Below are 24469 nucleotides of genomic sequence, written 5' to 3' on the forward strand. Positions count from 1 at the left end.
ATGGAATCTCCAACAAACTGAGCCCAAAAGAGTCAAAGTAAGGGACACACTTCTGGGGTATCTTTCTTCCGCCTCCTCACTGGGCTTCTGAGGGGCCGTTATCCTTTGCAGCTAGGCCAGGCCCCTAGGATGCATTTGGTGTGGGTAGGTGACCAATTTCCTCTTCACAAAATCCTCCCAGGGGGGCGGGGGTCTCTTCCATCGTTTAATAACTTTATTACCAAGACCTCCCTTTGTTTAACCTAAGCCCCCTTTCTTGCCTCTGAAGGTCATTTCTTCTGATCTGTTTTCAGCAGAAAGGAAGAAACCAGAGAATGGGGGTTACTGCTATTGGCTATCATAATGCTCCACAGCTAGAAAAAAATCACTAAGTCATTTCTCAGACTTGCTTGCCAGCCAAGATATTCTAACATGTCCTTACATGATGTACAGGCCTTCGTGGCTCAGCACACGAGTCTATCAACCAACCACCGGTAGTTAATTGGTTTAAGCTGCAGAGAAATGGTTGCCAAACGCAGTAAGAAAGTAAGGTTTCTTTCGTGGGACCTGTTATGTTCTGCCATAACAGCTGTTTTAACACGTTTCTTTCCTCACCCTTAAATGAGACCACTTGACTCAGAGGGGCACCTACCACGTGGGAATGTTCCCAGGACCTAGCTCAGCGCTGGGTGCAGAGAAGGCCCCTTGTGCGTGAATGCAGAATGAAGAGCAGCGATTTGGGAACTTGTGAGACGCTCAAAGCAGTCACGGGTAACTAGAGGAACCCCCCTGTCCCCAGTGGGTCGGAGACCGTGAGGGCGATGCTCCGTGAAGAGCACACACCGCCCCCCACCCCCCCACCCCCGGAATACCTCAGTCCCCTTTTATATCAGGGGACTTTCCCTTGCACCATCAGGAAACAGGTAGCTGAATACAGCCTGGAGAAAAAGTACACCTCAAGCAGGATATGGCAAAAGGAAGAGTGAACCAAAGAAGTCACTCTTGTTTGGTTCTTGGTTAGGGAAAAAATAGCCAACAGAATGCCTCTGGTCACAAGTAAGTCCCGGCAGGGAGAGTAATTTAACACGACCACTCCTCCCTCAGCCTAGTCCTCTTTATCTGACTGTTCTGCTAAGGCACCTTCAGTGAGTTAACGAACCAACCTTCCCTCCCGTCCTTACACTCCAATCCCTTCCCCCCAAGAGACATAGGTGCGTGTTTGTTTCTAAGATTCTTGTGAAGTTTGCCTGCTTCCTTATCACATTACAACTTTATCCTTCTAGGCACGATGACTCAGTCACATAGGTGACTTCCCCCTGCCCCTGCTTAGCATCTTCCGCTCCTACCAATCCCCCGAGGCCATCTAGTCAGGACACAGGAAAAATTCGTTTGCCCGTGTAATCAGAAGAGCCTCTTTGTCGCTATCTCTTTGCCTCTATCTCCTGGGGACAGATAGGAGGGAACATTGGTGACGCGACTTGCTTTTTCTCTGGTCAAAATGCCCCTGGTAGCGACGGGGAAAGGTCATTCCTCCTAGAGTGCGCACCATGGACAGGGACAGAGTCTCTGCTTCCTCCTTCAGCTAAAACTGTCCATGAAGTAGACCAGGATGGGGACTCTAGGTTGAAATAAAAGTGCCTTGGGTGGACCCTGCAGGACCGGGACGTGGAAATCACGTACAGAATGAGTACCAGTGGCTACCTTCTCCAGACTTGTAAAGATCGGTGTATTCTGGTTAAAGGCTTGCCCCTTGCTGTTTTAGGGCAAAAGAACGTGTTTCTTCTGCAGCGTCTTCTACTGTCTAATAGGAAAAGTGTCCCGAGCCTGACAAATATCAAGATGATCTCTATCTCAGGGACACCTCTCCACATACCGTGAAGACCCTTGCTGCTTGGGGGGCAGGCAGAACCCTTTTCCCTTCCACGGCCTCAGCCCACACGCGTTCCCTCCTTAGCCATCACGGCACACTTCATTTTCACTGGTGTTCGGGAGTTTGCTTCTGTCAGTGAGAATAAGCTCGTTCTCACTTGGCTTCCCTCGGCCTTTCCATCTTTTTTCTCTCGGAAGCCTGACTGCTGCCTCATAAAACAGCATGAAGCTATTACGGGCTCTTTGATCATCTGATGCCTCGGAATCCTTTGGCGGACCCACTGTTCCAGCTTCAGGGGAGCCAGGCTTGACCTTGCCTGATCCTTCTTTTCCCTTAAAATCCTCCTCGGTGTTACCCAAATGCCACTGACTGGCTTGTGAAAGAGCTAGGTCACTGCCATACCATGAAAGGCTATTGGAACCTCCTCCAAGAATGTCCTTGACCGGCCAGGGCCCCGGGGACACTCCGGGGAGGGTGCAAGGCGCCACTGCCACGCAGAGCTGGTCTTCCAAGAGGCAACACCTGCCTGGGCGCCGTCCACTTGCAAATTCCAGACTCCTTGTGTTGTGGCCTATATTAGGCAATGCTCACTTTATTTCGCAGTAGAAGATGCATTGTCTGACATTATCCCACCTCCCGTGATAAAATGGTAAGAGCTGAATTCTCCCTGACGTTTAGCGAGGAACCACTAACGAAACAGATTCCTTTTGTTCCAGGATTTCAGGAATTTCAACGAGAGCAGCACTTTTGAGCCAAACTCCTACTGCATCTATCAGGTACCATAAATTCTGACTTCTCTCAACAGTGCTGCTAATAGTTACCGACAGAGTCCACACAGCTGAAAAAAAATCAGATGCGACTTGTCTGTGTATTTCCCCACACAGTGTATTCTTCTGTGTGTGTTTATAGCCCCATTATAACTCTGCCCATCAAACCAGCTTTTTCTCTCCATCCATCCAGACAGAATCTTGGTTACTGTCACTTGCCAGACATTACTTCAGATTACTTTCTGTCATGTATTTGGCTTACGAACCAAAAAATCTTGGGCCTTTTGCCCCCATGCTAGTAGGGGGAGCCTTCTTCTGGCCCTTGCAGCCACACTCTGCATTGAAAGACACAGTGAGCTGACTTGACACCCTTTCTCTCACCCATCAAAGACACTCCCATCCACATGAGCCAAATCATGACATCTGGCATCTCCAGGAAGGAAGAGATCCATAAGAAAGGTCTTCAGCAAGGAGAATCTCCTGAAACGGGATTATCTAAACCCACAGAGCCCCAGGGGAAATCTGGTGGAAGGATTAGCAGTGTCCCTCAGTGTGATATAGATCACAGGGATAGATACCAGGCGAAGGAGTGAAGAGATGGGATGAACAGCTCATCTGTCCTATACAGGAAGAAGCATGTCTGATGGTGACTAATAACTCTGGAAAGCAACGTGGCCTGAGAATGGCTTACGGTTGTGGGAAAATTATCTCAGTTCCTTGCCAAGGTCACTGAGGGGCTGGGCTAGCTGCCATATAATTTAGACTTGCAGAAGGAACTCATCTATGTACCACCTGCCCTTAACGACTCTAAATTCAGTTGATATTTCCACCCCCCCCCCCACACCCACCCATCAGCAGCCATTGCTGGCTTTTGCCTGTCTCTCCAGCTTCTTACTGATTTCCAGTTTTCTTCCCCAAGCCAAACAGAACATACTCTTGGGGCCAAGTATCCTTTCTCTTGTAAGAAGAAACCTAAGTGGAATCATTTCAAGGCCCGAGCTGTGGGGGGAGGGGAGGCAACGCAGTTGAATTTAAAACAACAGGCTCTTTTGCCGAGGGTGACAAGATCCAGGAACACTGGGTCCACGAGTTGGGTTCCTAGTTCCAATTATTAATGATTCTGGCACACACAGAGCGACTGGAAATTTTTCAGAAGCCACTATCCAAAAATTTTGGGCAAGAGTAATCGCGGCTCCTTTTGTTCTGTACTACTGAGGGCCGGAGATCGATTTGCATTGTGATGTCTGAGCTGGGAGGGGTGGGGGGGACTTGGGGGCGAGCTGAGGGAAAGCACGGTTGCCTGATGTTTACAGCATCTATGTTACCTGGGAAACAACAGCCCGTGCTCTTCAAACCTGAAACGCTAATGACCCCTAGCACTTTCTTCTCTGTCTGGACATCCTGGACACCCAGGAAAACTCAGAGTATCTAATCTGTGGATTTGTGCAGAGGGGTTTTTTGACCCACAGCCTTCAAGGGCACTGACGCGTTCACCAAAGGTTTGATTGGGCTGTTCCTTGCCATCTTGAATTGTGTTCTAGGTTACAAATTTCTAAGTCCCCCAAAAGGTCATTAAGGGTGCCTGTGGTTGTAAGCTTCCTGATGGAACTCATCTCTGCCCTTCACCTGTCTCCTTTTGTGGCTACCTCCTTCACCCTCTGAGGCAAGACACTCAGACGCCTTTGCACCCCCGCGGCTTAGACGGGTGTCTGCTGCTCAGAGAAGGTGCTGGGAAAGTGTTCGGAGAAGGAGCAGGTGCCCTGTCCCCTTGTACTGCTGTCCCAGCACTGTTAGGATTATCTACCCCAGTGCCCATCTCCCTTGCTAGTCTGTGAGCAGCTGGAGGGTAGAACCCGAGTCTAGTTGACTTTTGCAGCCCTCAAACCACACGTTTTCCACGTTTAGGAATCTGTTGAACAAACACATTACCCAGTTTGAGTCTCTCCCGGGCAAACTCCCACTTGCTGGCATCATAAGGGAGCCGCTCACACTGCTCGTCCAGGGGGACTTCGTCTGGGTCCATTATAATCGATAGGTAGTCAGTCTTTATTTCCGAGGAAGACTGAGAAAGAAAGAGATCGCGACGTCACTATCAAGGAAACAACTTACAAAACAAAAACCCGGATGCCCAATTTAAAACAGTACCTGGCAACACCTGCTGCTCGTTGAAACCGGGTGGTTGGGTACAGAAAGTCCCCCTCTGCATACGCACATGCACATCACACTTGGGTGTGCAACTCCCACTAAACAAGCCCTTACGGTTCTCACGCGGCTTCTCGGTAGACTGGCTTCACCGCACTGCCCAGATAACACGTGCCCAGGTTCTCCAGTGACCTGGGTGCTTGTTCTTAGACAATTATCATATGATAGTCCTTCTCCAAAAAAGCATAAACGTCACTCCAAACGACTGACTGAAAATACCTCTCCATGGCCATTCTGCACAAGCAGGAGCATACGTCACAAGGTGACAAGTGGGATTGAGGCTTTTCAGCATTTGCAAGAATGGCGAAGTGAACCCAGGAGCCCTGGGACAGTTAAGAGGCTTATTTCCTGTGAAGTGTTTAAATCTACTCAGAAGCCCTTGGTTGCTGCAGCTGCCCGGAAAAACTATAGCGTCCGTCAGTGAGAACACAGTAAGATTTACCTCCGATAAGAAACAGAAGTTGATTATTTCAAAGGCCAAGGGGTAAATTGGGTCTGAGATTCAAACACGGCCATGTCCTGATCGCGTTTGGCATCAGTAGGACGTCAAACAAGGCGGGTGTCTCCCTTCAGGCGCTTACTTTATCTTGGCAAGGCACATCGAGCCCAGAAAATATCCTTTATTTCAGGTCACAGATGAGTGGATTTGCATTTAGTGTCTTAGAGTCATAGCAGTGGGTGTACTGCCTGTTCATTCGGTGTAGAACTGATGATGGCATTTCTGTGGGCAGGACAGAAAGGAAGTATGCTTGCCCACATAAGGTGGGCTTTGATCAGCCTCGCCGAGGAGTCGCATAAGCTGCGTTTCAATGAGTTTCGGGCCCGTCCTGCGTTGCCCTTCCCTCAGCAGGACCAGAGTTCAGGAGAGAAGACACCCTCTCCATACACACCATGTCACGCTCGCCCACATTCTTCAGCTCTAACTCACCCTGCCCCGGGCTGTCACAGCTCACCTCATCCATCACTTGCAATCGGTCTCCTACTCACAGGAATTATCACTAAAACGTGTGACAAATCGCTCAAAGCAGAAAGACTGGCCCGGCCTCCACGACGAGGGGAAAACAGAGAAGGATGTGGAGCACATTCGTCACCAGCTACATTTGCCATCGGTGCCAGTCTTGTAGGGGCCAGCCCGTCGGACAATGGTGTGAGTCTGTAAGACTGGAAAGGAATACAAACCCCTATCCCAGCGTGCCGGGTGTGCGCTAGAGAAGCCGCTGGAAGAGGTTTCATGAGTACACTTTTCTATGTCCAGTCGAAACAGTCCGACGAGAAACAATCTCCCATCTTCCAAGGGCACAGGACAGCGAGAGCCAAACAAGGGACATCTCACTTTCCGGAGAGCGCGTGGGGAGCTGGGAAGGGGTGTTGAGAGCGAGGCAAGGGGCCGGGCAAAGAGAGACAATCTCCCCATCTGGCACCTACGGAATTTTATGGTTTATCTCAATCAGGCAGGTGAGAGGCAACACCACACAAGTGCTTGAGGAGAGTAGGATCGTAGAATCTTAGTCGGCAAATATTTATTCTTCTGATTGACACTAACACTGAGCAGCTACTAGGTGTTTGGCATGGAGGTTGCACAGCTAAGCGCTTTCAGAGGCCAGGCATTGAGGCTGGCGGGCCGGATCTGAGTCACAGATCAACTCTGGACCAGCACATAACCTTGGCAAGTTGCTTAACCCTTCTCAACCTAGTTTCCTTATCTGTGAAATAGTGATAACGACAGTCCTTATCTCCTAGGGCTGTTGTGAATATTATGTGAAATAATCCATGCCAAGCTGTTAGAACAAGGTGCGGTATACAGTAAGCATCAATCAACGATCCACGTTAGCCGTAACTGTAACACTGGCCTATTGCAGGGTGGGGATTAAAAGGATAACGTCCGGTCCGTATCCACAGGAATTCACTTGCGGTTTCGAGAAACCACATGGAAATAGTTTTTGAGGACTTGTATCTCCTTGCCTCCTACGATTAATCACCTTTCAAATTTTATAAGCATTCCCTTCTGGAGAGAGAATCCTTTCTTGCTCTCATCCTTTCTTATTGAACTCAAGGTTTCAGATTTTTAGAAATACTAGGGCCATCTTCAATTTAGTCCCAATTCACCTTTCCAGTTTTATTTCCACTCTGCCCCTCTGTGCTCCTCCCCTAATCTGGGGCGTGGGGAGGAGTGTGGTGGGCTGCATTTTTCTGCTGCTTTCCTTCCAGCTGCAACCTTCAAACTCTTTCTCTAAACCTCACTCTCTCTGAAGTTTTTTCTCTCTGTCCCTCCTTTGTGGCCTCCGAACGGGCCTTCCAGATTTGGCGGGTCTAATCTATTTGGCAAGTTTGATCCATTTCCCTTTATGATGTCTCTCCCCTGTCAATGCCACTGTGTGGCCTCTGTTTCCTTCTAAAGCAGTGTGGCCTTAGCTGTCACATCTCAAAACCCATCATTCCACACGGCGGACTCCTGATGGTACCTATTCACCACGGAGGACGTCTACTGTCCTCGCCTCTCATTTCAACGGCTATGAAGGACACCTTGTTGGTTTTGGTTACAAGTCTAGGTAAGGTCGAACGACCTTGGTTCAAAACTCAGCTCCCACTCTAACCAGCTTTGCGACTTTGGGCAAGTTATTTTACCTCTCTGAGGCTCACTTTCTCTCTCTATAAAATGGGAATAATAGTATGTCTTACCTCTTTGCCTTTTTTGGAAGAATTACCGGAGACACCACATAAAAAAGCTTGTCCTAAGACATGACACGATAATAAGGGCTGATAAATCTCTAGAAATGGAGGAGGCCTCCTTGATGCTTTTCAAGTTCTGTTTTACGTGCGAAATAGCTCTGGATCCTAATCACTTGGACGAAGCTCATATCATTTCTTAGTTGGACTCCTATAAAGTCTTCGGCGAAAGTTCGTCTCTACTCACTCTTGCCTCCTCTGGTCCATTCTCACAGCAGCCAAAATTCTCTTTCCAGATGCAAATCTCTTACACTTAGGATTGCCTGCCTTTGTTGCACAACACCCCTTCCCGCCCTCGCCCTCACGCCCCCCAGACTTCCTTTCACTTCCAGAATACAGATTACCTTTCTTACTGTCTCACCCGGCTTTACAGCCCCTCCTCTCCACCCTCACCTCCTCCCCAGTTCCCATGCTGCAGCCACGCTGGCCTCCGTGAGTCTCTCTTTCCCGCGGGGTCCCGGCCCTGCCCCGGCCTCTCACAGGCTCTTCTGTCTGCCTGCAACACTCTTCCCTCCCTTCTCTGCCCGACCACCTCCTTACACATCTTTCAGTCTGCTGCCTCTAACGGCAGTCTCACATTTGTCTGTGAAACGGAGTAAAGCCAGTCTCCCCTCCAGTAAATATTTGAGGCACGGATGGGTGAAGGACCGTTGGCTCCTTAGCCCATAGAACTTCAGAGAAGCACGTGGTGCTGCAGGCTGAATGACAGAAATCTGACGTCCTGCGTTCCAGCCTGACCCCCCCCCCACTGAAGAACTGAGTTGTATGGTGGGGCTCCGAGAGCTCGGAACCACAGTGCCCTTGTTGGTGCGGAGAGGCAAGTCGGAGGACAGTCTTTATTTTGCATTCGCCTCTGCATGTCTTAGCAGAGAATAAGGAAATAAAGACTGCGCAGGTCTCGTGTTGAATTGAACGGTTTTATCACACATTTTTATATCAAAGGTATCCCCTCTGTTCCTGGGAAACAGTCATCTATTCACCGCTCGAGCTTTTTCTCTCGATACTATGGGTGATGGTTGAGAGGCATTTTAACGATTCATTCCGGGTGTTCCCCAGGTCAGAGACCGAAAGAAGAGGGAAGGAGACTAGAGGCTAACGTGTGTTGAGTGCCGGGTCTAGATGCGAGACGAGCGTTTTCGAGTTTTACGTAAACAGGAGCGCAGAACTTCATACGAACCGTTCTTACCCTTTTCAGTTTTCGGATAAAGAGCGTTAACAGGAGCCAGAAGAGGGTTGCAGCCACACAGGTGCACGTCAGAGTGATTAGCTCCAGGTTAGACTTGTCCGAGGTTCCTGGAGGGAGAAAAACAAGATGGTCCTCAACAAGCACCATCAAACGGAGGGTCTTTGTGATTCTACAGAACAGGTCCAAATGCCCCTAAATGGTTCGCCATGGTGCATGCAGCCTGGCGGCTCAAGGGTTGGCCTCTAGGACCGGTCTTCCCTCACCTTCCGAGTCCAGCAGGGTGCATGATATTTACCATCTTAAGCTCACGCAGAAATTAAAGGGAGTTTCAGAAATTCTGTGGCTGAGCTCGCAAACGTCGTAATCCCAGAAATAGCTACTTCAAAATCCGAGGAGAAATTAAAGAACAATTTTTTTTAATGTTTATTTTACTTTTGAGAGACACAGAATGCGAACGGGAGAGACACAGAAGAGAGAGGGAGACACAGAATCCGAAGCGGGCTCCAGGCTCCGAGCTGTCAGCACAGAGCCCGTCGCGGGGCCCGAACTCACGAGCAGTGAGATCATGACCTGAGCCGAAGTTGGACGCTTAACCCACCGAGCCACCCAGGCGCCCCCCGAGGAGAAATTTTTAAAAAGGAAAAAAATTAAGGCGGGAACAAAAGCCCATTAAAGTGCTAAATCTGGAATATGTGAGCTCTTCCTCATGAGTTTTAGAGGAAATTCTAAAGAAAAATACCTAAGAATAAAAACGACACAAAAGGGCTCCTCTGGGACTCACAAAATTCTTCTACTTTGATTTTAAAAATAAAAATAAAACTCAAGGACCATCACCATTGCCTGCTCGCTCCTTTTGGAACAGCCGGCCAACTGGCCCACCTCCTGCTCCTTGCTTCTGGCTCTGTCTCTGACCTTCGAAACAGCAGCCAGCCTGCAGGGGTTGCGACGAGAAGGGGGTTCTTCCCAAGCACCTCATTTCCCGGAATCACGCAGAGATCTAAAGCTGAGCAGTTCCTCCAGCACCAGACAAGAAAAGACCCAAAGTGTTCAAGAGAAGCCTCCGGAGAGGAAGATCTTTGGGATCTGTAAAGGAATGCCCCAGTGGCCAGAACAGTGGTCCCCTACTTACTGATTCCAGGGGACAATTTCCCATGAATTTCAAAGGACTGCCTTATCCTTCAACCTCATTACAAGGAGGCAGAGGCTTAGTATTAAGCTAGGGAAGAACAAATGGAACTCACTCTTTTTAGAAATAATGATGTGACTGGTATCATTTTTTTAAGTTTATGTATTTAATTTGAGAGACACAGAGACAGTGCCAGCGGGGGAGGGGCAGAGAGAGGGAGAGAGAGAATCCCAAGCAGGCTCCGCACTGTCAGCACAGAGCCTGAGGTGGGGCCCGAACTCACAAACTGCGAGATCCTATGACCTGAGCCCAAACCAAGAGTCGGATGCTTAACCGACTGAGCCACCCGGGCGCCCCAATGAATGGTATCATTTATTGAGCACCTACTATATGCCAAGCCCTTACAACCACCCAAAGGAGTAGGTAGCAATAATATCTTTGTTTCCTAGATGTGGGATTCATCTTGTGGGCTCTTTGTTTCGATTCAACAAGGAGGTCCTGAATCCTACTGGAGGCGACATTCCATCTGGAGGCGACGGGAAGGTGAGCAAGAGAAAGGTGTCACTCTCCCGGAACTCATCACTCGCGACCCAACCAAGACTTAGGGCCAATACAGGGGCGCCTGGGTGGCTCAGTCGGTCAAGCGTCCGACTTCGGCTCAGGTCATGATCTCGCGGTTCGTGAGTTCGAGCCCCGCATTGGGCTCTGGGCTGACAGCTAGGAGCCTGGAGCCTGCTTCGGACTCTGTGTCTCCCTCTCTCTCTCTGCCCCTCCCCTGTTCACGCTCTGTCTCTCTCTGCCTCAAAAATAAATAAACATTAAAAAAAAAAAAAAGACTTAAGGCCAATACGAAGACACGGAGTAAGAGTTTCAAGGGTGGAGGAAATCTAGTGCTTTTTGGAAGAGGCGACATTGAAATGAGCCCACGGAGACGAGGTGGGGGCGGGCCAACAGGCAGAGGGGCCGGCATGAGTGGAGACCCAAAACTGGGACATGAGGGGGCAGAGCAGGCAGTATAAGGCAAGGGCAGGTCAGGACCAGCCCGCAGAGAGTTCGAGCGTCGGCGCGCAGGGTTTAAACTACAAGCCGCATGCAGGCAGCCGGAGCCGGGGAAATATCTGTGAAGAACAGAAAACACACAAGCTAGAAACCCGAGCCGTTTCCTTCTCCCCTCTTATCCATCCAGCCACCGAGCACATGCAACTTCCTGCCACAGTCCCCGCTGGGCAAACCTTTTAGTCTAGAGGGGAAATCCACATTCTCTCCCCGTCCAGGCCAACACAAAGTCCTGCCGGCTCTCCTCCCATGGCTCAGGAAATTGTCACCTCCTGTCCTGCCCCGCTATCACTGCCTACATCGAGGCCCCGCCAGCTGTCACCTGGACCGCAGCACCGGCTTCCTGACCGGGCTCGACTCCCCGCCCCCCTGCCAGGCTCTCCTCCACTCTGGGCCAGCGTGATCTCGCCTCTGTGTAAATTCCATCACCGCCACCTCTGCTCCCCACAGCCGTGGGGATAAAAATCCACATCCCTGGGTCCTTCGTGCCCAACCCCGCCTATCTCTTCAGCTTCGTCCCCTGCCGCTCTCCCACTTGCTCTGATCACATCAAAACATTCGTAGTTTCTCACACCTCCCAGCCCTTTCTGCACCTCCGCGCTTCGGCACTCTGTTTCTCTACCAGAACAGCGGCTTCTGGGGGCTGCAGCCACCTCCTCGTCGTCTTTATACACCCCCCCCCCATCGGACTGGGTGAGCGAGGAGATAAATTATGATTGGCTTTGAGTCCAAAGCGTCTCATGAAGCTTTCAGAGGGTTCAAGGTCAAATTCCTGTCCGTGCGGATTAATCCAAGAAACCCACGGAACACCACCTACGTGGCACTCTCTGTTCTAGATACTAGTACGTGGTGGTGGATGAAAGGCATGGACGGTCTAGAGCTCACAGTCTGAACAGATAAATACGTTCAACGTCCCGAGCGGAGGAGCAGAGGGTAGGACCGGGGTTCTCTCGTTCGCTGCTATGTCTCTGGTGTTTAGAAGGGGGCCTGGCCCCCAGTAGGCATCCTGAGAATACTGGGTGAGTGCAAGAATGAGTTTGGCTCAACGACGCCAAGCTTTGTTGGCCTGTGGCTACGTTTCCCCGAACCTCATGAGAATGAGAACAGCCTCCCTGAAGAAGTTTCAAAGTATGATAAGCTTTTCTCTTCGTACGCAGCCTCTCGATGGGAATACTGTAAGCTCGAGTTAATAGGAGTGTGGATTTCCTCCGCCATGTGAAAGGTCGAATGCTGCCTTGCTGTATTCACACGCACACACACACACACAGCCTGGGACCTGCTCAGGCCTCAGTGGCCTTTGGCTGTTGGAGATGCTGATAGTATCTTGAGACACAGTACTGTCCGCCTAAAAGCTCTGCAGATGCCTCCTGCTTGGAATGCCCTGGGAGAGGCCCCCTCCCACTGTGGGAACTTTCCCACTGCATTCCACGGGGCAGGAAGTTGACCCCCGAAGCAATTCCACAGCCCTTACTCAGGCAAAATTCCTTTCAGTGGGACCCAATGTGCTCGGGTGCATTTACACATTTCAAGAACCAACTCATTAAAAAACATCCTCAAGATGAACATTTATTACAGGAGAAAGGTCTATTTAACATTCTATGAGTGCTTACTGAAAACCAAGAATTTAACCAGATACGATGTAGTATCTGCGCTCGGTCTCTGTCGCTCTTGATAGCTCAATCTCAGGCTGTGTTTGCAAAGTAACCATTAGGAGAGCCTTAGGTTGAGTAGACGGACTTCAAGTCAGCATCATCCCTTCCTATACAGCTCTTGGATATTTTCTCAGAGGTCAAACGTCCACACGCTGGCCTGGCGGGACCCAGCTTCAACTTGCTGGTGACAGCTGATGAGCTCAGCCCATGAAACGGCCCAGCTGTACACGGCAGGGGAAAGGAGGCCAGAGGAAACGTGGGTGGGATTTGACAACAACTAGGAGTTAGCACTGGGTCTCAGGGACGTTCCTGTCACATGGGGTGTGTGAAAGCCAGCATCAGGGCGTGCCGTGAGCTTAGTTCTACGTGGGATATTGACAAGAATGGGGCCAATCTGAAGAGTTAGGAAGACTGCACTTTTAGCTTACACACTCCGCTAACCCTGGGGCACAGAGTGTTCCATGTCAGTTACCTTTCAAGCTTCAGACCATCCCTCTCGGGACAGGAAGGGGGGACGCCAGCCAGGGGATGCACTGGTTCCTGGGGGGTGAGGTACCTCGTCCAGAGGCTGTGCGCCTGCTGAGTCCCGCTGCCTTGCCCTGCGCCTTTCTGATGGTGGTGGCTGTTCACGCTGCACAGGGCCCGGACTCTGTGTTGTGGCGGTGACACGCCGACCCTGACACGTGGCACGGTGTGGTGCCAGGCTGCCGGAATCGACAGGCAGCAGGGCCAGGCCACTCGACTCGCACCACAGCACCGGTGGTCCTTCCCAGGAGGTCAGCAGAACTCCCTAAGCAGAAGACCAGGGCCTCCGGCTCGGGGACCTGCCTTGACTCGAGACAGTACAAGTTCTACCTGGAAAGGGCAGGAAGCGAGCAGCTATGTCTTAGACCCAGGACCCTAGGCCCCGGCTTGCTCGTCCTTCAAATGCGGGGTCACAACAGGACCCTGGCTCACAGGTGAAATGTATGAACCTAGTAGGAGCTATTTTTTTTTTTTTTAACGTTTATTTATTTTGAGAGCGAGAGAGAGGGAGAGAGAATCCCAAGCCGGCTCCATGCTGTCAACGCAGAGCCCGACTTGGGGCGCGATCCCACGAACAGTGAGATCACGACCTGAGCCCAAATCAGAAGTCAGACGCTTTCCGACTGAGCCACCCAGGTGCCCTGAGGGCTATTCTTTTGAAGGTTCTCCCCCACTCCCCCCGTCCCAGCGCTCCCTTTTCCTTTTTTAAAACATCCTTATCTTGTGGGCTTCAAGTACTATACGACATGATTGCATTTTCATCCAAACCTATTGCATATATCACAATTTTTTTTCCCCTAAAACTAGTCAGACTTTGACCCAAATAGCGATCATTTTCCGCAGACAACCGAGTCACGACCTTCCCTGAGAAATTCGCCTCGTACCTGCCAGGGTGGCTTAGAAGTTGTTCTCTGGTCCTATCATTATTTTTAGAAAACTGTTTATGTGGGTTTTTTGCCCATGAAGCTCTTAAGACATCAAGAGAAGGGTGTGTTTTGTGTTCATTTGCATCTCCAGCACCGGCCCCGTGGAAATCTCAATAAATATTTCTCTATGGATGAAAAGAAAATCGATCGGACATACGTCGACCTGATTCTCCACGTGAGCCGGGCAAACAGTGCTACCCCTTGTTATCTAAAATCCAATAACCAATAACCCAGCTAATTTCTCTAAGGCTCACTGGACTAATAAAATTGGCTTTCATACTATTTATAAAGCTTTTGAGGAATCTTTGGACACCAATTTGGAACCTCTCTTAAGGACAGAGTGACATGGAAAGACTATTCAAATTAAACTTTCAGAAGTGAGCTTTCAAGGATAGTTCTAGGTAAGAGATATTTAAGGTTGCCATCACGTGCCTTCAGCTCGACGACACATTTTTAGGAAAGCTAGTAAAGCTAAACTCCTTAGGCCACAGAGGAATTTTGTGGTCTGGAACACCATTTGGGTGACTCACTCGTTAAGTGTTGGAAGACCGTAATGCAGAAAGTTTTGTTGAAGTTAATGTGGTTTAACATGTTAACAAACAGCAACGTTAGCTAATATTTAAAAAGCTTCTATTATATGGCAGATAGTGTTCTAAGTGTGTTAATCCTTACAACCCAGTAGGGCTGGTATACCATTACTAACGTCTGTTTTGCAGATGAACATACGGAAGCACCAGGAAGGTAAGTAATTGGCCCAAGGGCACACAGCTCAGGAGGGGTGATGACCGGGCTTCACGCGGGGGGTCCTCTCCTGCCTTCCAACCCAGAGGCAGTAGAGCGGAATGGTTCTGCCCCACACATTCAGTTCTCAGCTCCACCCCTCCTAGCTTTGTAACCCTGAACCAAGTACTAAATCTTTCTGCGCTTCAGATTCTTGCCCACCAACGGGAAAAAAAAATCCCCACTGGGTTGTCACCAAAGTTAGCTAGACTAACGCATGTTCAATGAACAGAAGATATCATGGCTGAATTCCATCACCATATTTTGAATTCCTGATCAAGGCCAGCTTGATGTCATTGTTTAGACTCAAGTACGAAGGCATGCACATCCCGTCCTCTGGCCCTCCTGTGTGAAATCAGTGAGTAGAGAGTGCATGTCTCCATTGCCAGCGCTGGTCTCTCCTCGGGAACCCTTCTAAATTGCCAACACCCAGGAGAACAGTAACATCAATCACCAACATCTTCATGTGAATTAGTTTATCACATCCTTCCTAGTGCCAGGCTAGCTGGGGGGCGGGGGGAGTGAATTTGGGGCAGGATTCAGGAAGAGAGGAGCCAAAGCAGAGGACCGTCCAGCCTCAGAGGAGTGTCAAAAAGAAACGAGACCCGAAGGCTGGCCTGGCCAAGGGGGATAAAAGGGAGGCACTGCATACCTGAGATAATTTTGAGCTTTTCCTATTCTGTACTCTCAGAATTTATTAAGGAACACAGCGTATGCTTCCTGCTGTGTGGGTCCTTTCCTGAAATGTGTTAATGTGCAATCATTATGGCATAACATTTACAGATCTCACCTCTGATGCCTTTCCATTTAGACTGCAGGACCCTGAGGCAGTCCTTTGGTGCTTTCCATGATTTTCCTATCCATCCGTCGTCCCCAAAAGAATGTCTAACGTGGAATTTTCTCCTGTGTAATTATAAGGGCTACTGAAACCGTACTTCAATAGCAAGGCTTAAATCTGTTATCAGAATGTATTTACACACACGTTGTGGTTCTTACTTGCAATAATAATTCTCAAGTCGAGTTTATCTTAAGTCCTTGGGTGAAAACGTGCCCCGCTTTCATCGAAACGGTCCCACTGCCTTCCATGGGCTCTCGAGTGCTATGTCAATTTCAGAAATTATTTTGGTTACTGACAGTTTTGTGTTGTTGTTTTTAATGTTAGAACTTCCCCTTTGAGAGTTCCACGTGTGCTCCTGGACCGTCCAAAGCAAACAAGACCTGGGATTATTTAAAGAAGCTACTTTGACTCCACAGTCCACTCATCCTTTTCAGATACAAAAATAACACATTGTTTTATCTATGAGTATAAGAATCCTTTTTCAAGGGAAATAAAAAGAGCAGACGGTTTCCTTCCTGGCTCATTCACGAACCTCTTCAAATCTGTTAAACACAGCCGCAGACACAACTCATTTGCTCGGTTTCATTTCCTAAACCCCACCTGACAAGATAGGTCAGCTTGCAGGGTCTGTGTGCATATTTTAGGAAATCAAGTCTGAAGCTAGGGAACGTTTCACAGCCACCGGAGAGCCAGGATCTAATTTCAGTGATAAAATTACTGAGCAGGCACGGCATCGAGCTATTCTGAAGAGCATCCGGGGACCAACTTTTCATTCAGTGAGCCTCGAGGACTTCCACTCAAGATACGGCATCTGACTAATAAGATTCACTCAAGAGCCACTTTTTAGGAATCTCCTTATCCAAAATTGTGTATGGAGCTGAAACCTACCTCCTGACACATCACCACCACCTCCCTTCCCTGGTTCCGGGTATCTTTTCTGGTGTACCAAAGAATGAGTTAGAAAGTCCCCCCGGGGGTGAAGCTTGTTAAATATTTACGGAAAACAATAATATCGTCCCTTAGTTTTTAGACTAACAATCCTCCTTTCCTTACACTGCTCTATCATTACCCTATCAGGACGCGGTCCCATTTATGTTACCCTCCTCTTATAAATGGGTACAGTGTTTCAGGTAGTTTGATGACCGCTGGATCAGGCCATCTGTTTTTAAGGGGAGAGGGGAGTTTTGCCGTCACTCCGAGAGAGCAAGGAAGAAGGCAGAAAAACATGAAAAGCAGCCACAAGAACTCAAAGAGCACGGCAGCCGGGGACAGTGACGGGTGAAAAGAAAGAGCCACGCATGTGAAGTCTGTAGGCACCTCGTAAACGTGATCATTTCCCCAGGCGCTACTGAAGATCAACGCCACATCAGGGAAAAGAGGTCATGAGTCAAAAGTACCAGTTCTTCAGAAAACCCAGCGGGCTGGCCACCAGGAACGAGGTAAAGTCACCTAGGCTTTGTTGTTGCCAAGGGTCACGACGTAGAAGGTACACTGTTGCCTCATCGCTCACTGCCCCGTTCACCTTGCCAATCCGACGTCCTCCGAGGCTTCCTTTAGACCCCGGCTCACTACCCACGTCCCTTCTTGCCTCTGCGACCTCCCTGAGCTCTGATTAGCGGCCCTGTGTGGTGTATTGGCTACGAACTAGCACTTCAACTTCACCCTGGGGAGGAGCTCAAAGTGCCTATCGATCCGGCTCTAAGGGTTTCCGTGTGCACCTTAATCTCCTTCCAGCTAGGTTTTCAAGGCCCCCGGAGGGGAGGGGAGATGGCTTACACTTCCTTACGCTGCCCAGCCCTGGGCACATAAATGCGTTGCTGAGTTACCGGCGAACTGGGATTGGCTTAAGTCTATTGCCAGATATTGCAATATATATATATAATATATATATATATCCAGAAATTGCAAGATATTGACGTATGTCTCTTTTCAGACATTCAGTGGTGGTTTTCTACGTGGATCAACCCGCGGATACATTTTTCAGACGCTCTGGGGTAGAGGAGTGAACGATACGCCGTGGTAAGCACCGCGTCAAAGGTATACGTCAAGTGCTCTGGGAGCACAGAGGGAGATGATGGTAAGGCAGGAGGACCCTTCCCCTCCCCCTGCAGCAAGAGCCGAAGTGAGCTGTCCGGATGAGTAGGGCTGTCCGGGGGAGAATGAGGCGGGAAGGAAGGCCGCGGAGACTAAAGGAAGACGCTGTGGGCAGGCAGGTGAGGGACAGCGGATCTGCAGGGGGTTCCGGGCAGGTGCACGGCTGGGGAGCTCAGGTGTGAAGGGAGGGATGAGCCACGAGGCTGCAGGAGGCCAGGAAGGACCTGGATGAGGATAACAGGCCATCAGGAACCACTACATATTTGAAGCAGGGGAGTCATCTGTCGTAAGATTAGTCATTCAAAAAGGATCACGGTAGGGGCGCCTCGGTGGCTCAGTCGGTTGAGCACCCGACTCCGGCTCAGGTCATGATCTCGAGGTTTGGGAGTCTGAGCCCCGTATCAGGCTGGCTGCTGTCAGCGCAGAGCCCGCTTCAGATCTCTCTCTCAAAAATAAAAAAAAATACAAAAAATAAAATATGATAAAAAAGATCCTCTAGAATTGGAAGACGATGGAAGGAGAGGGAAGTAGGTAGGCTGCCTGGGAGGCTGAGAGGTGACGTCGGGAGAGGACAGGGTCAGGACCTCCGTAGCGGCAGCTGACGTGGGCAACTGTCTCCCCTTTCCTCAGAAGCAAATGACCCAGGCCGATGGAAACGTGTAGAAATGATCAGCGGCAGCCGGATTCTTAATGCTGTCTGGCTTCCCAGAGGAGCGTGTAGTGGGAAAAGGAATCAGTGCAGGAAATGAGAACCAGGTAGAGAGAAACCCAAGTAACAGGACGTAATGGAAAAAGTCCAACAGCTCGATTTTAGGCCAAGGCCTCGAGGACAAGTCCCCGCGGCACTTCGGGGGTGGGAAGCCCGGAGGGAGGGCGGCAACGTTCCGCAGCTACGGGACACGGACCCCGGTCAGCCTCACCGTGCGTGTGTCATGTGACTTTGGGCAAATAGCTTAACCCTCTGGACTGCCCATCTTCCCGTCTGTAGACTGAAGATAATACTGGTTACTTCTTTGGATTCTTACGGCGCTCATGGGATCAGGGATGCCCGTTACGTAGCAACGTCTGCATAGAAAGATACCGAATAAAGCCTCCTGCTAAGTGCTGGGTACGGGCGTGGGGTACAAAAGTATGTCAGACCCCACTCCTGCCTCGCAAGGTCTACAGTTCAGCAGGGAAGACAGGCCTATGGATGCCTAATTAACTCCCAAAGGCAGAATACAGGAAGTACTGATGAGAAGATTCAAGAACCATGGAGAGCGAGGGCAGAGAAGAGGGTAGGTATCCGAGTCAGCTGCTGATCCTGGAGGACGCTGCTGAGTACAAAGTGTCTAATCTACACTGGACACGGGGGAGAAGGAGCATCAGGCTGCCATGGGGAGGGCGCCCGGACAAAAGACATTCTGGGCTGTGTTCGCATGGGGCCGCCCTCAGCAGCGGGTGTGAGTCAGGCTCTCTGATGGCCAGAGTGCGGGCTCCTAGGCCAGCCTGGGAGCCTCCACGGTGCCATGGCTCCGCCTGTGGGCAGAAAAAGCCTCCCAGCAGGCGGGACTACTCCCAGAGGGTAGACTTGTTTCAAATAGGAGGGGGGTGGTCCTGACTGTGGGCAGAAGAAACGCACAGATGCCTTGAAGCGACGTGGCTTCCGGGAAACCCAGATCAGCCTGGCAGAAAAGGCGAAGGGAAAGGAAGGAAAGTCTCTGTGGAGACCTATAAACTTGTGTCAATATCCCTCCGGGCAAGGCCTTCTCCCAAGCCATCAGCTGCCCGGCCGTTGGGTCAGATGCCAACCCCGGCTCCCTGGTAGAGGCAGAGGAGAGTAGGGATGCACGGCAGGAGGGCGGGTATGGGGCTGGGGCGGACATGAGAAGAACCCGGCTCTCATGCTCGTCTGCCATCACTTGGCTACTGGATGAAGGTCAGTCATTTCACTCCTGCCTGGGGCTTCATAACTGCTCTGTTGTCAGCACAGGAGGGGAAATGCCCTCTGGACTGCGGAGTGGGCACCTCCTTGCCTTCTGTGGCCACCCCCGTCTCAGATCTGTGGCCCTCCCTGGCCTGACACAGTTACTCCCCGACGGCCACATCTGGAGTCCTTGTTTAAAAGTAAATGAAAGGTCCTTTGAAGAGGGAGGTGTTCTCTCCAGGGGTAAGCAGACGAGTCGAAAGAGTACTCTGAGACGAGGATTATTTGGGAGAGAAACAGGACCATTACTGTAACTATTTGGGGAATGCTACTCCCCACTTTTCCTGGAAGTATAGATTTGTGGGAGCGTGGTTTTGGGATTTTTCAGGAGACTGTCTAAAATCATCTACTCGTTGGGGCACCTGGGGGGCTCAGCCATTACAGTGTTGGACTCTTGATTTCAGCTCAGGTCATGATCCCATGGTTCGTGGGTTCGAGCCCCGAGTCGGACTCAGGGCTGACAGCATGGAGCCTGCCTGTGGGATTTTTTTCTCTCTCTTTCCGCCCCTCCCCCACGCGTATTAATGCGTGCACGCTCTCTCTCTCTCTCAAAATAAACTCAAAAAAATAAACTAAATAAAATCCTCTCCTCATAAAAGAATGGGGACAATGCTCTGTTTTAAAGGAGTCTGAATTCTCAGAATTATAATCTTTAAGCCATGTAAGTTTCCAGGGCGGAAGAACTGATCTATTTCCCCTGCCAGGAGTATTTCCATATTCTGAAGTCTCGCGGGGAGCCTGGAAACAGAGTACCCAACAAATTGCATCTTTTCATGTAAACCTCAATAGGCCATAGATATTTAGGTCCAAGGAGGTGTCAATTTGATATTTTATGATGCTGTAAATGTTATGTTTTGCATGACTTCTGGCATCAGAGGACTGCAATTGCCGTCTAAACTGGTTTCCAAATGGGAGCCACATGGCCACAGCCCCGAGTAGGATTAGGCCGCTTTGGATTTTGCTGCTCAGCGAACTATCTGAGGCCTCCGAAGAGGAAGCAGTTGGAATATTTTTCTCAAATGTGGCCTGTTTTTTTATGTGTTGCTTCTCCCTGATAATATTTTGCAGCCTACGTCGCGTTAAAAAAAAAAAAAAAACCCAGCTTAGGAAGACACTCAGAAGAGAGGCGTATAGATACCTCACTCGTGGGAATCGGAAAAGGCGAAAGAACGAACTGTGGGTTTTCCCCTCTACCTACACCCCTCTTCCTCCTTGGGTTTCTTTGTCACAGGTGTGGCCACTGCGGTCACTCTCTATGGGTCAATGCCGTCCCTCGGGCGGCAGCTGGCTTTCCTCTCTTCCGGGAACTACTTCTCTGCAGAGACCGTGTTCGGGTGGCCGGCCAGTGTCTTCCCCTTCTGCCTTGCCAGGCCACCCAGCAGGTCCCTTCCCGGAGCGACAGGGGAGGGGCGAGGAGGTCAGGGAAAGGAACAGGCTGGGGCGGCAGCGGGAGACCGGGAGGTGGAAAGTTGAACAGGGACACAGCCGTCTGAGCTGGTTCTGGTTGCTTTCTGAAGCCGGTTTACCTTGAACAGTGAGGTACGCCGAACTTTCCACAGACCCCTTCTGGTTGGTGGCCCTGCAGTGATATGCACCTTCGTCGTCTTCTGTGACTCTTTCAAGAAACAGCGTGCTGCTTCCCGGTCCTAAGATAATTCCTGAGGAGGGAGAGATGTTTACATTAGCGGGCCCGGGGGACCGACAAAAACAGCTACTTCTGTCGTACCACCCTTTGCCTATAGCTATGCGTTCAGACGAGGAAATCCGAGCTCTAGGCAACCTTGGGCCCGGCGGCCTGTTTGTGTTTTCTGGGTCCAGGCTTTTGAACAGCACCTTCACCATGCAGCAGAGCTCGGACACCACCCCCCCCCCCCCCTTCTGGAGGTGATGGGACCCAGGCCGTTCACCGTGTGGAGAGAAAGGAGGTGGGGCACCTTTCAAGAGCCAACGTCAAGGGCGTCAGGGCGCAGCACATCCAATAATAACACCACTTACCGGGGGGCCTGCTGGGTGTTAGCACCCCACGGGCCACTTCACATCCTGATATTCACAGCCAGCCCACAGGGTCTTTGTGTCTCCATTTGACAAATGTGGAAACAGATTTGGCGAGGTGAACCCCTACCAAATACACATATATCATCCCTCCCCCCCACCCCCACCCCAGCAAACAGGAAGTGTTTCTTGAATGAGGATGAGTACATGTAGCCCAGCATACCCAATTAAATGCAAAGTCTGGGGTGGGAGGGAGACCAGTGAGAACCAGAATACACAGGAAGGCACCATGGAGGAACTGGGCCTTGAGCTGAGGTTTAAAGGATTAACAGAGGCCGCTGAAATCATGCTTGTTCTGAAATGTCGATACAATGGGTCTGCCCAGGCTCCAGGCTGTATTTTGTCAAATGGTTTACATTTCCCCTGATTAAGAGAGCCATCCAATAAGGAAAACGTGAGAAATACTGGAAAGCATAAAGAAAATGTAAAACAAACGTACAATCTTTCCTCCCAGCTATTTTCCCTTTATTCTTCTTAAAGTGCACTTTTTTTTTTTTAACGTTTATTTATTTTTCAGACAGAGAGAGACACAGCATGAACGGGGGAGGGGCAGAGAGAGAGGGAAACACAGAATCGAAAGCAGGCTCCAGGCTCTGAGCCATCAGCCCAGAGCCCGACGCGGGGCTCGAACCCGCGGACCGCGAGATCGTGACCTGAGCTGAAGTCGGACGCTTAACCGACTGAGCCACCCAGGCGCCCCATAAAGTGCACTTTTTAACAACGGTTCGCCCGTTCATGTGCTGTTTTTGAGCCCCGACTACATACCAGCCGCTATTCTAGATCTGGCGATATCGGACTGAGCGAGACAAACGAACGCTTGCCTACAAAGGGCTCCGATTATGGTTTTAGAGAGTTACAGATAAGTAATTTAAAGGAACAATAAAGTCCGTAAAGAAACTAAACCAGGTGAAGGGGACCATGGGTTATGGGGCGGGGGGGTTTAGGGGAAGCTCTCTTGGGAGATGACATCTGAGCAGAGAGCCGAAAGGCGGCGAAAGATGAGCTATTTGGAGATCTGGAAGGGGTATCTGAGGCACATAGGGAGGAGGATCTCTAAAGTCCCTGGGGCAGCAATGAGTTTCAGGGACAGGGAAAAGACCACTGTAGACTTTAGCTAGCAAGCAGGAGAGGGGAGGGTTCGCAAGGCCCGACCATGAATGACCACAGGCCATGGTAAGAATTTAAGGTTTTGTTCTAAGCGCCGGAAAAAGCCACTGGAGGGTTATGTCTAACTGCTCGTAACTATAAATAAGAGTGCAATTCACACATCTTTAGGCATAAAGATTACTCTCTACTTCGGATTGCTTCCTTAGGATATATTTTCAGAAACAGGTGTATTAGGTCAAGAGCTCGTGATTCTTACAACCGCACTGCCTTCCAAAAAGATTATACCCATTAACGTGTCCACCAGCAGAGAAGAGGCTTTTATGTCTCTCCCGCCCGTGACGAGCGGGACCATCTAAAAAGATAAAATACAAAACACAAACCTTTGCTGGTTTGAAAGCGGACTTGGTAGCCATTTTTATTTTGAAAGCACCCGTCCGGGGTGCTTGACTAGAAAAAGCGAGTTCAGATTGAGGAGAGCTTTGAACCCCTGGCCGAGGAGTTTCCGTTTCGGTGTAGAAGGAAGAGAGGGGCTCACAGAGGTTTTTGAGCAGGGAAATGACCTAAGGAAAGCCATGTTTGAGGAAGTTTAGTCTAGAGGGAGAAGACGGGGTAGGCTGCCGCGGGGGAAAAGTGGCATCTGCAGTTCAGCTCACCAGCTGTAATCCGGGCAAGGAACACGGGGCATCCAAATCCGGATGAAGGAACAGGAAGCAGAGAGGAAGAAACATAAACAGACACTTGGTAGAAGCAACCTGCACGAGTTGCCCCCTCCTGGAGGCAGGAGTGGACAGAGAGGAGTGCAAGACGGTTCTGGTCTTCTAAGCCCAGGAAATGGGGGTGGGGTGGGGTGGGGGGGATGCGTGAGACTCTCCCCACAGCCTTGGCTACAGCATTTCACGCCTGTGAGTATGTCTGCCCATGGGTACGATGAGAATAATACCTGCTTTGCCTATCTTATGGTACCGCCGTGAGGCCCAATGGAGATAACTGAAGTGAGAGTTCTGGAAAGGGGAAGACAGGGCACCTGTGGGACTCGCAGGAAGTAAGAGCGTGGCTGGAGCGTGGGTTACCAAGGGCGACGAGCATTCATGGCAGCAGCGGTCTCCTACCCATGAGAGTCACTGCAGCAGCCCTGACCTCCACCAACTTTCTGTCGCCCCAGTCTTGGTTTGAGGCTAACACAACGAACAAATGAAGGCCCAAGACCTTGGGTGTCACTCGAGGAGACAGGGGCGTAGTTGCCAAGGTGAAAAGACAGTGTCAAGGATGCCGTGGAGCTAACGCCACCGGGCCGTTTCCTGTTTCGGTCACGCGGAGGAGGCGGCGGGGTGTCCCAAGCCACCCAGCGAAGCTCTTCTTTCTCACCGGCCCTCACGCTACGCTCCGACAAGCGGTGCAGACATGAGAACATCAGCCGCGTTCTCACTCTCTGCTCTCGCTGTTTCTTGCCCTTCTGGCCAACCCAGGCCAGTTACTGCCTCTACTATGCTTCCTCATCCCCCAGATCTGCCCACACTTAACGCATAGTTGTGTCCCCTGGTTTCTTTAACGCCTTAACCTTCATGCCACTCACTTCACCCGACCCGGTCCCTACGATACAGATGCTGTTTATTCTA

The 24469-nt window shown here is 50.4% G+C and overlaps 1 protein-coding gene across 1 annotated transcript in view; it reads right to left on the bottom strand.

Annotated features, from left to right (window-relative positions):
• FLT1 (fms related receptor tyrosine kinase 1) overlaps positions 1-24469 on the bottom strand; it is a 174017-nt gene that overhangs the window by 28798 nt on the left and 120750 nt on the right. Inside the window, exons 16-18 of the mRNA XM_049647387.1 lie at positions 21221-21352; positions 8732-8838; positions 4546-4678 (exon numbers count right to left, since the gene is read on the bottom strand). Of these exons, the coding sequence (XP_049503344.1) occupies positions 4546-4678; positions 8732-8838; positions 21221-21352 (372 nt within the window). The remainder of the gene's footprint in view (positions 1-4545; positions 4679-8731; positions 8839-21220; positions 21353-24469) is intronic.

Source organism: Panthera uncia (genome assembly GCF_023721935.1).
Source record: "Panthera uncia isolate 11264 chromosome A1 unlocalized genomic scaffold, Puncia_PCG_1.0 HiC_scaffold_16, whole genome shotgun sequence".
Lineage (NCBI taxonomy): Eukaryota > Metazoa > Chordata > Mammalia > Carnivora > Felidae > Panthera > Panthera uncia.